At 46.9% G+C, this 12,029-nt stretch overlaps 1 protein-coding gene across 3 annotated transcripts in view; it reads right to left on the minus strand.

Moving 5' to 3' along the window:
- FGF13 (fibroblast growth factor 13) overlaps positions 1 to 12,029 on the minus strand; it is a 494,276-nt gene that overhangs the window by 64,887 nt on the left and 417,360 nt on the right. The window contains exon 1 of one of the 3 annotated variants that reach the window (XM_061178046.1): positions 1,498 to 1,989. The exons of the other annotated variants lie outside the window; for them this stretch is intronic. Coding sequence (XP_061034029.1) covers positions 1,498 to 1,684 — 187 coding nt within the window. The 5' untranslated portion in view covers positions 1,685 to 1,989. Of the gene's footprint in view, positions 1 to 1,497; positions 1,990 to 12,029 lie in introns of those variants that run through there. 3 annotated transcript variants of the gene reach the window in all.

A 12,029-nucleotide genomic window follows, 5' to 3' on the forward strand; every position in this document is an offset into this window, starting at 1 on the left:
GACCAAAAACACACTAGCAAAGATTTCCCTCAGAAATACCACAATTTGAATAAAGAATTCCCTCCATTCTAAGAAGGTTGAAAACGCATAAATAACCTGGAACCCCATCAAAGGACTTCTACTTAGAAAATTGAGCCGCGATACAAAAAAAGGGGGAGGGGAGAATAAAACAACCATTATCATACCCTATCGTATTAATTCTCCTTAGGGAAAATGGGTGCAAAGCGCAGGGGTTTTGTTGGTGGGGAGGAAAGAAGATTAGTTCATATTTATTTTCAAATTTCGTATCAAATATAATTATCCAAAAATGTGTTCTCAAAATGATGTTCAATTATGAATCACCATAGATTAATGAAGTGCCTCATTTATCAATAACAGCCATGTTATCCAAAATTTGCTTTTATTGAATACAGACACCTGCACTGAAATGATATTTACGTGACTATTCAGGCCACATAATCATGCTTTGCCACCGCTTAAACCTGTTTAAAAACAAGCCTAATTTACAGCTAATGTCTTAAAAACTTCGAGCAAGCAGAAAACGTGTGTCTGCATTTCTATTCCAGGATGTGTAGAACACACAAATAGCGAAATAACAGATTGATGAATAAGTCTGAAATTCTGTGATATTTATCTAGGGAAAGGAAGAAAATAGCGTAAAGGATTCATTTGGTTAAGAATAGCCAAATAAGCTGCCTCTACGCCTGAAGGTCTACCTTGACGCAACCCGACACCTCTAGCTGTGTAAATTTCCCCTGGCACCGGAATACCGCGCTACTCTTCTCACTGAATAGGCTCAAAAGGACCCACGATCTGGCTCTGAGTTTAAACTCTCTTCAATCCTGCATTTTAGTAGCAAGTAACCACAGTTTGACTAGTCTCAACCAGATCACTAAGCTCTTTGCCACAGGTTCTAGGAATCCACCCCCTTCTCTCCAGCAAATATTTCAAAGCTGCACCACAAGTCTGACCCGATAAGCTTAAAAGTGATCAAAGAAACAGAATGCCTAGATAGCGGAAGCCCACGGCCCTTGGGGGTGGAAGCTGGAGGGGAAGGGTCAGAGCTTCGGGGGTGAAGGCAAGGGAGGGATTCCCCGGGTTTCCTGGGGTAGGGGGTGGGCAGGGGTCTGCCCAGCTCCGCGCCTGCAATTAACACGCCACTCACGCGATAGCCACGTCTGGGTCACGCCTGCCCAGAGCCCACGGGCTTGCACACATGTATGTGGCCTGTCTGAAGCTGACTGCGTGCCCACTGGGCAGGGTATGCCCCCAGGCTCTGCGCCTGTCCCACGGCAGTTGCAATGCAGCAAGCCTGTTACTGTTACGAAGGAGGCGAGAAAGCGATCGCTTCCCACGCACGCACACCGGCTAGGTGGCCACATCCGCACTAGATGGGCCGCCGACAAACTCACCTCCGCTTCCATCCACGCCCCCCAGCCCCCTCCACACCCGTAAAGTACGGGGGGCCGAAAAAGCCAGCCAAGAGCCCCTTCCAACCTGGTCTCCTTCTGCGCCTCTTCTTGGAGCCGAAGAGTTTGACCCGGGAAAAGACGTTTAACTTGTTTTTGTCGCAGCTGGTCTTGCCTTTGCTGGGGCTGCTGACACACTTGCAGGCGTTCGATTTCTCGCGCTCCCGGGCTTGTCGCTTCTGCCGGATGAGCGAGCTGGCGATAGCCGCCGCCATGGCCACGACGCCCACCACCACCACTTCCTTCCCGGCCCCTCTCCGGGCTCGCCTCCTCCTCCCGCTCCTCCGCCGCTCGTCCGCTCGGTCTCGCGCCTCCGCCGCCTGCGTCTCCGGAGCCGGCGCCTGCCCGGGCTTCTCCGCGCTCGGGCTTCAGCCGAGGAGGGGGCTCAGCATGCCGGCCGAGCTCCTCCGGCGGTGGTCCGGATCCCGCGCGGGCTGCCGGCTGCCTGGGTCCGAGCCGACGCCACAGCCCCGGGCCGGGATCGCGGGCGAGACTGCCAGGCGGAGGCAGAGCTGCGCGAGTGCGTGCGCTCGGCCCCTGCGCCCCGAGGACACTGTGCGAGTCCAAGTGGCTCGGGTCGGAGTTTGGCGGCACCCACCGCCCGGTGCCGCGCGGCGGGGGCCGGAGGAGGGAGGCAGGCGGAGGGAGGGAGCGCGGGCGGGAGAGAGGCCGGGAGCGCGGGCGGCAGCAGGGAGGGGGGGATGGAGGAAGCGCGCGGGGGGGGGCGCGCCCTCGCCCTGGCCCCTCCGAGCCTCCGACTAGTCCTTGCAACTTCTTGGCCTGCCGATCGGGAAAAGTTGGCCTGTGCCAGCTTTCCGACGGGGCTCAAACAGGTAATGGCCTTGCATCTTCGCTGCCGCCGCTGCCGCCGCTGCTGCTCTGGGCGCGGCACAGACTCAGTATAGGAATTCTGTCGCCGCAGGCACCCTCCGGAAGAGCGCGACGGCCTCCCGCGGCCCCCTCCCCCGGCGGCCCCTCCCTCCCGGAGCCCAGCCCGCTGGCTCCCTGCCGCGGGCCGCCCCCACCCGCCCCACCCCCCAAGTCCCCGGCGGGCCGCTCGGGCTTACACCTGTAGGGGCTCAATCTCCCAAACCCTTCTGTCCTCCTCTTCCCCGAAGGAGCTCCGGGAGGAAACAGTGATGGAGGAGGCACCGGGATGAGGCAGTTGGGTTGGAGGAGCCGGGGCTTGCTCGGAGATGGGGGCGGCGGAGTGGGATGTTCCGTTAGTGTGTGACTCTCAGCCGGCCAGGTTACGCCCGGGCTGGAGCCCCCGCCCCAGGCTCGGACTCGCAACACCCACTCCCCTCCAAACACAGCCTCGCTGAGGGTTGTCGCATGGCGACACTTGTAGCGGTAGAGGAAGGAGGCCGGGGCTCGCAGCCCGGTTTAGCCCCCGCGGCCGCGGCGGCAGCAGCAGCAGCAGCGGCAGAACGCACTGCAGAGCTGCGCCCGCACGCCGCGCTGCCCCCCGCGGGTTTCTGCTGACTTTTCATTTCAGGCCAATTTGTGCGGCCCGAACCCCGTCTTTCCTCTCCACAAAACAGAAGGCGCCCCCTCATCATTCTGTTCGGCTTTGGGATCCAAACAAAGAGCTTGGGTCGTGTACCATAAGCAGCATCTGGGAAATGCAGAGCTGAGCCTCTTTATTTAAGCTCTGGCGCGTCTCCAATATCCTAACTCCCCCCCCACCCCCACCCCCACCCCCACCCCCCGCTCCTCAAGCTCAGGCAGCCTGCCTCCCTCCAATTCAGGAATCGAGTCTGGCTTGTTGCTCACTTCACTCAATTCACAAGTTCTGTCCCTTCCCTGTTCTATATTTTAATCTGGAGAAGAAAGAAGGAATTTTGAGGTCAAATGTAACAAAAAGAATAGTCCGTCCACATCCCTCCCTTCAAACAGACATGATTGTTTTACTATGTTACTTGATTTCTGATGCCAGAAAGGAAGCCCCCCAATAGTAAGTCTGCTCCAACGTGGAGCTACCACTATGCTCTGTTTACTGGACCTCCACCCCTTTTCAGATCTTTTCAGAATTGATACAGATGCAAAAGCAAATGCCTAGACTCTGGTCCTTTCCTGAGCTCTTTTGCCTGAACCTCAACTAAGAAACTGAACTCTTTCAGGCTTCTTAGCCCATCAGCTGCTGCCACCTCCCTTCCGCCTTTCCCCAATCTTGAAGTGTCTCTTGCCCTGTCAGAAGCACGATTATGTGTCTGCTAAGGTGGGCGGGGGTGAGGGCGCAGGGACTGAAATGGATAGATACAGGAGAATGATGCCCAACGGTCTGAAATTCCCTGCAGGTTAGTCTACCGCTCCTTTGTGCTTTGCACTTTCCCAAAAGAAAAGGGAGGACAAGGTAGGAGAGTTTTAGCACCTCAAGCCCATCGAAGTATCTTCAGACTTGAATTCACAGGAGAAAAACCCTGGTCTGCTCCCACGGAACTCTGAACATCTTAAAAATTGGGACTGGGGCTTGGTCACCACTATATTCCCACCTCCTGGCACAGCTCCTGTCACATGAGTTATGCTCAATACAAGTTTATTGAAAATAATTGACAAATGACTGATCGATACTGATTCTGAAGGGTAGGAAGATGTTCCCTGGCTCAGAATGTATGTGATTTGAATTCCAAGTACCACGAAGGGAAATAATCTCACCAAAAGAGGGGTCAAAAGGAGCTGTGACCAGGACCAAATATTTGGGGTGTGGGACGGACAGTTAAGAGACTCCTACTCACTGGCCGTGTTTTTACCTTCTCCTGAGTACCAACTCCAAGGGCCTTTTTTTTTTTTTTTTCTTTCTTTCCTCTTGCTTCTCTCTAGGGACCTTGAACCAAAGCAGGCATGACAAAGCTAAAGAAAGACAGAGTTCTGATTCAGGCAAGGGACAGAACTTGGGAAGAATGAGGGAATGGTACTGAGAAAATGAGGACGGCTTTCCCACGCTCTTTCCTCCGCTTCTCCACCGGGAGAGCACTCATTGTTTGCTTGTCCAAATGCCATTCACAAGGTATTTTCAGGTGGGTATTTGAGGTAGACAGGCACGAAGAAGACTTCAGGAATATATAATGAAGAGGAGGGGGCACATCATTACAAAGTCACAAACACAAACATGTAAATACACCAGCTCTGTCACTAACCCCTACCCACCACCCCAGGCTTTTTTTTTTTTTTTAACACATTAGAAAATTAAACTCTATGCCATGAGCATGGAACCACTGGGTCAAAGCTGACAACCAAATGATTCTATGGGTGTTTATAGATATCTTTCTTGCTCTAACGTCTCTTGAAAAATGAGAGGTATGGGGGAACCAGACTCTCTCTCTGTCCCATGTCCCTGTCAGCCCATAAAATGTACTTCTGCCTATTTATATCCCCCCTTTATTCTTTCAACTCCATGGGCAGGAAAACGAATGACGTGTGATGGGTGAGACTAGAGGTAGAGGCACTAACTCTCTGTGGTGTGTCTGCCTACAGACCACATGTGTTCTCCTGTCTCCTTCAGTGAGAGAACTCACAGAGGCCTGTCACTGGAGAGGGATCGTGGTGGGCAGGGGACGGCGGGGAGGGACTGAATGAAAGCCATTTTGACTTTGGGTCCAAACTGTATCGTACAATCACTTTAACCACTAATGAAGCAGATATTTTCATCCTTTCCTAACTCTCATGTGTATTTCTCAGGTGCTCTCAGAGAAGAGTGTGAATATAACTCTGAAACCCTCAAGGCAGATCTGTGCTAAAACCCCATTCATCTTTTTATTTTTAAAAGATTTTTTTGATGTGGACAATTTTTTTTAAGTCTTTATTGAATTTGTTACAATATTGCTTCTGTTTTATGGCCGCGAGGCATGTGGGATCCTAGCTCCCCCGACCAGGGATTGAACCTACACCCCCTGCATTGGAAGGCAAAGTCTTAACCACTGGACCGCCAGGGAAGTCCCAAAACCCTATTCATCTTGGGAAGGCAATAATGAAAGAAAGACTCGCAGGCCACCCTAGAGAAGCATATTTTGCCTTTCCTTTCTGTCTTACTGCCACCCCAGGCCAGCAGCATGACATTTCAGTAGGAGGATGAATAAAGAACATTCCTCTGACACTTCCAAAGTGCCTTTTTCTCCCGTCTTGCTCTGTTCCTACCAGTTGACCCCGCACCCTTGTTAGGGAACTTCCTGGATCTCCTGCACATCCAGAGTTTCAATTCTTCCTGCTTAACTCCGAGGCTCCCAACTCCTCTATGCTAGGTGGGCCTACTCGCTGCAGCTCCTCCCAGACCTTTGCTCCCCACTGCCCTATCCACCAAGCTCTCTCCTCCATCAGATTCAGGAAGAAAGCATCCTTGGCTCCTTTCTCCAAGTCAACTCACCAAGAGTTCTAGCCTGGGAGACAGGAGGCATACCTTTGAATCCTGTCTCTACCACTAACTGGCTGTGTGACCTTGGACATGTCATATCTCCCGTTGGGGCTTCATTTTTCCCACCTTTATTTATTTTTAAAAAATACTTATTTATTGATTTGGCTAGGCCAGATCTTAGTTGCAGCATGCGGGACCTCTTAGTTGCAGCATGCAGGCTCTCAGTTGTGGCATGTGGGATCTAGTTCCCCGACCAGGGATCGAACCCAGGCCCCCTGCATTGGGAGCATGGAGTCTTAACCACTGGACCACCAGGGAAGTCCAAGTTTCCCCATCTTTAAAATCATCCTTGAGACTTGATGAATGGCTTTCAAATCGTATCCTGCAGAGCCCTAAGAGTACACAGAGGTAAGTTCCCTCACCCGTGTTTCAACCAGAGCACTTCTTTCCTCTCTTTTATATACTGGGACTCATTGTGTGATTTCTTATGAAAAAGATAAAAATCAAAAGATTCCACTACTAAAAACAAAACATTTGAAGACCTCTGGATGAGATGTTCTGGAAAGCCTTTTGGGCCCTGGGAGCCTACGATTTTTCTGCCTGTGCCCCTACCTCTTCATCTTGCCCTCAAGATGGCATCTTGCCATCTTCCTCCTACCTCTTCATCTTGCCCTCCTCATACTTGCCCTCTGCCCTTTCTCTTCCCGTCCCATCGGAATATAAACTCCACATGGGATCCCCAAGAAAAATATGAGTCTCTTCGGCTCCATTCCTCATGGGTTCACTTGAGAAGCAGGCTTTGGCATTCTTTTCAGGGAGAGTTATGTGAGTTATCAGAGCAGAGAATGCTGATTGTTGTCTGCCAATCTCTCTTGGCAGGCCTTGGCGGAGCTGGAAAGAAGCTGGGGGGACCTGCTCTCAAGAGGCATCTCCAGGAGAGAGGCAGAAACCCAAACAGATGTGACTGTGATGAGTAAAAACGAGAGAATTCACACAGCCTAATCAGGAGCAGCCTCAGTACTTACTTTCTGAGCAAGAAGGAACGGGCTGTCTTTCTGAAACTCTGAAAAGATTTCAAACACCCTTCCTCCACGAAGATAAACATACTCAGAGCCACTTGCCAGTTGGCTCTCCAACTTCACTGACAGTCCATCAGAACATCTCAGTGACCAGTTAGTTACCACGTCAAGGACTGATGATGAGCTCAAAGGGAGGGAAGGGGGGCAGGTTCAAGTGCACCACGGTCAAGCAACACGGGGATCCGGCTGGTAACTGAGTAGGGCAGCAGAGGGGGTATTGAGGAGACTGGGCAGCAAGTACCACCTTTTGTCATCTATTTAATTATGTCCAAAAGCCGAGAGAAACGACTGGATAGAAATACAAATGAGGAGATTAGAGAAACGCCATTAGCAAAGGCTCCGGCCACTTAACTCCAACCAGGAAGAAAAATGAAATTTAAGGAAATCTCGTCAATGTCACACTGGAATTCTAGAGACAGAAAGAATGACTACTGTATTCTGTAACATAACCTGACAAATTTATTAGCTGGCAGAGAGTCTCTCCTAGTCAGATCATTTAGGGGAATTATGCTTCAGAAACAAAGATCTCCAGAATCAGTTTTTTGGCAATTGATTGGCTCTCCTGATTTGCATTCAGAATGAAAAGCCAGGGAACCCTAGGCTTGTGCTGCTGTAGAATAGTGGGGTTGGTCTTCATTATGTCCCCTTTCTGAGATCATTCTCTAAATACTTACGCTATAGAATGTCCTGAAGCCACCTCTGGTTTATATTTAAATCAAATAAATAAATAAATAGATAGATAAATAAATAAATAAAATCAATTGGGAACACACTAATTAATTCTGATCCTTAAGAGGAAAAATCCTATAACCCATATAAAAATTTCATTGTGCAGTCATAATTTATGAACATTAAAACCATAAAGCACCCTGATGGTATTAATCATATCTATGAATTCAGCTCTTTGCCATTTTAATTAGCCATAGCAGCTGCAACATCAAGAGTTCAAGGCCCCTGATTACCTGCTTGGTCATTTTAATCAAGAAAACCTGGAGAGGACATGGAAGCAACCTAAGTGCCCATCAACAGATGAATGGATAAAGAAGAAGTGGCACAGATATACAATGGAATATTACTCAGCCATAAAAACAAACGAAATTAAGTTATTTGTAGTGAGGTGGATGGACCTAGAGTCTGTCATACACAGTGAAGTAAGTCAGAAAGAGAAAAACAAATATCGTATGCTAACATACATATATGGAATCTAAAAAAAAAAAATGTTCTGAAGAACCTAGGGGCAGGACAGGAATAAAGATGCAGACGTAGAGAATGGACTTGAGGACACGGGGAGGGGGAAGGGTAAGCTGGGACAAAGTGAGAGAGTGGCATGGACATATATACACTACCAAATGTAAAATAGATAGCTAGTGGGAAGCAGCCGCATAGCACAGGGAGATCAGCTCGGTGCCTTGTGACCACCTAGAGGGGTGGGATAGGGAGGGTGGGAGGGAGACACAAGAGGGAGGAGATACGGGGATATACGTATATGTATAGCTGATTCACTTTGTTATAAAGCACAAACTAACACACCATAAAGCAATTATACTGCAATAAAGATGTTAAAAAAAAAAAAGAAAGAAAAAGAAAACCTGGAGAAAAATATCGGATTGCTGGGGTGGAAGTTTCTCCCTTGATCATTCGGAGAGAGGAAGGATCACAAGAAAATGAGCTTAAGCTTCAAGATGTGGGGATTGAAGTTTTGTACAAGGAAAACATTCTTTTCAGGAAGGGTTGTCAAATACCATAGCTGATTGCTGATTTTCCTATAGAAGCTTTTGTGACTACAACAGAAACCTTATCTACCTTGGTGGATACGTGGGCTCAAGGCTCTCATTCTGTCATTAAAACTACACTACTATTCACATACCCATGACCTGCAACCAAGAAGGGGTCACGAGGAAAAGGGTAGCAACACCATTACTGAGAAAGCGTAAGGTCCTGTCTGATGGGGCATGGAGATAACTAGTGTCTTTGCCTTTGGAAGATCATATTGGGTGAACTCGGAACATGTGGGTCAAGGCAGTCACACCCATTTCCTAAAGTTTCTCTCGTTTAACGTGTGGGTAATACTTTGTACATACAATACATTTATTCTTCACTACATGGTTTGCCCCAGTGGTGACAGAGCATCCAGAGCCAGCAAAAGCACCAGCTTCTCTGAGATCAATTTAGTTTTATTCAATAATATTTGAAGATCTTGAAGGAACAGTTGCTATTTTATGAGCTGACTGGTGGCTAACAAACATAAATGAGGTGTTTCTATGATGAAACACTTATGGCAGACGAGAAATGTGCAAAACTCAGAGGCAAAATATCTGTAACACTGGGTTCATTTCTTGCCCAGTGAACTAAGTAATCTAAATGAAAAGCTAGGGGAAAAAAATAATGGAGGATTTGAGGCAGAAGCAGACAGTCATTTTTCTGGATCTAAGCTGTTTCAGGAAATAGGATTTCTGGAGGAAGGTGACCTAAACTCAAGATGTGTGGAAGGGAATGCAGTGTTTACAAATGATCTAATGTTCACTGTTACTTAGCATAGGGGGGCAGGATTCACAACCAGTATAAGGAACTCTGGATTGATTTCCTATTTGCCAATGGCACTGTTTCCATCAACTTCCTGTCAAGAGTTGCCATCTTTGAAAAGAGCAGAGAGGTATGGGAAACTACTTCAGTGCTCTCTCAGGATTAAGTCTTAACACGTCTTTTTTCAGACAGCAGCCAGAATTTGGGCTTTAGTTGTTGTTCATTTGTTTTTTTGGTTTGGGTTTTGTGTTTTTTTTTTTTTTTTTTTTTTTTGCCCAAACTGGTGTTTCAAATGGTGATAACACTCAATAAATACTGTGGTTATAATTGGATAAGCAACTTAATCCTTACAACAACCTGTAAGGTAGGTGTTGTCATTACTGCCATTTTACAGAAGAGGAGAGGGCAGTCTAGAGAGACTAAGCGATATATCTATGGTTTCCTGGCCTGTACGTAGGTGGCAGTGCCCATATTTAAACTAAAGATCCTCAGCCAATACAATGTTATGTGTACAAGGCCAGCCCTTTTTCTTCTTGGCACCGGGTTTGGAATTTGGGTCGCTAAACAGTGGTGCTCGGATATGGCTATCTCTTGGCTTGGTTAACAGAAAAAGATGGAATATGGCATGCTTTTCAACTCAGTTATGTTTTTTTCTCTTTTTAAAAAAAACAAAAGTGAATTATGAAACAAACAAGAATAGATATGACCTATGCATATTTATTAGCGTAGTTCATAACTTCTTAGAGTGATATTTAAAGAAAACTTCACTACCTTTCTCACTAAAATTCAATGATTATAAATCACTGCTTAATGCTATTCTGGGTTTCTCAGCCCAGGGAGTACTTTGACACCAGGGCCTGGTCTGACTCAGGTAATCTGGGGTTTTGGAATGCTATGAGACCCAAAAGACATTTCCCAGACTTTTCCTTCTCCCCTACTTAGTGGAGACAAGAAGTTAAAGCTACTCCCAATTCTCTCAGTTCTTTTCATACAGGGAAAACTGGCTTTCCACACTGTAAGCATTTTTGTGCCATCTGCTTCCAGCTACAGGAAGCTTGAGTTCAGCCAAAAGAGAGAAAAATATTACACACAATGTATTCACTTCCATGCTCTGACGCCCATGACTATTCTTTTGCAATCAGGGGTTTCTCCAGTATCCATTCTAACTAATTTGCTCTAACTTTTCCCTTCTGACAAACAGCTAAAAGTATAATCAACAGATTGAAATTATTTACTAACTTCTCCTGTAACCACTGAAGACCTCAAGCAATTTGAGAAGCTGATTTCATAACAAGGGCCTTGATGCTCAATTAGCAACCTCATTTTAGAGAAGAGATCTGAGGCAAGAGAAGTTAAATGAATTTGTCCTGGGCCAAATTGTTCATTCATTCATTTAAAATCGACTGAGAACCATTTGCCATGTACCGAGCTACACCCTGAAGGGGTGCAAAGGTATGAATAGCTACAATGGGTTTATCGAGCACTAACTATATCCCTGGCACTATTCTAAGTACCTTACCCTTATTGACTCACTTAATACTTAACAACCACCTTATGGGCTTATCCCCATTCTACAGATGAAGAAGCTGAGGCAAAAAGAGGTTAATGAGTTCATTCAGGTAAGAAGTGGAGGATTCAAATCCATGCATTCTGACTTACATCCCATGTTCTTAAAACTGCTCTACTGCCTCTCCAGTGACTGTCCCTGGCCTCAAGCGGAGGAGAAAGAGAAGTAAATAAAATGACTAAAACCAAATGTGATGAAGCACAGTAAGAGTGGTACCAGTGTCCAAAGTGTTGGGAGCATGCAAAAGAAGGCACAGCTAACTGTGGGCAGAAGTCGCCAGCTTCAGAAAACACACACACACACACACACACAAAACCATCCCACTAAAGATGGATTTTGGAGGATGAGAAAGGGCTAGGAAGTCGGGGAATGAAACCGGGTAAAGCCAGACTTCAAACCTGGGTTAAACTGACTCCTGGTGCTGAGTTCTTACTAGGCTATATTACTTCCCCTCAGGTGAGAGGATTTACACAATCTTGGATTATGATGCCCCTACACTTTGAATCACTTGGCAACAAGTTGATCCCCTATTGTAACCATTCTCCAGGAGTGTACTTTTCTGTGAAATATTGATTACAGGTATGGTCGTGAAGCATTCTGGGGATCGGGAGAAATAAAATGTGCTAGGTGGAGGTTCTGATGGACGTTTGTGAGTTGTTTATTTCTTGCTTGTAAACCAACTGTCTTCCCTTCCCCACTGATCGTGTTCCGCACAATATTGTCAATGGTGATGTTCAAGTGTACAGTAGTTTATCGATTTACAACTGCCATCAGTAGAGGGTTTAGTAGAAGTAATCCTTTTGGAAAGATGCCAATCAAAATGAAAATTAAATTGGCATGTATGCCACAGTGAGTCATGCATTCTCCTCCTGCAATAACTGGGGTGAGCTTAGCAACCAGAGATTTGCGTGTGGGCAGTTATTAAATAATTTTATGATGATGATGATAAAACTTTAAGCTAACAAATGAATTAAAGATTATGGGGAAATGACTGTCCAAGCCAGATAATCCTAGTAATTCCTCTATGTAGATTTCAGTAT

Source organism: Eubalaena glacialis, chromosome X, assembly GCF_028564815.1.
Source record: "Eubalaena glacialis isolate mEubGla1 chromosome X, mEubGla1.1.hap2.+ XY, whole genome shotgun sequence".
In the NCBI taxonomy this organism is placed as follows: Eukaryota; Metazoa; Chordata; class Mammalia; order Artiodactyla; family Balaenidae; genus Eubalaena; species Eubalaena glacialis.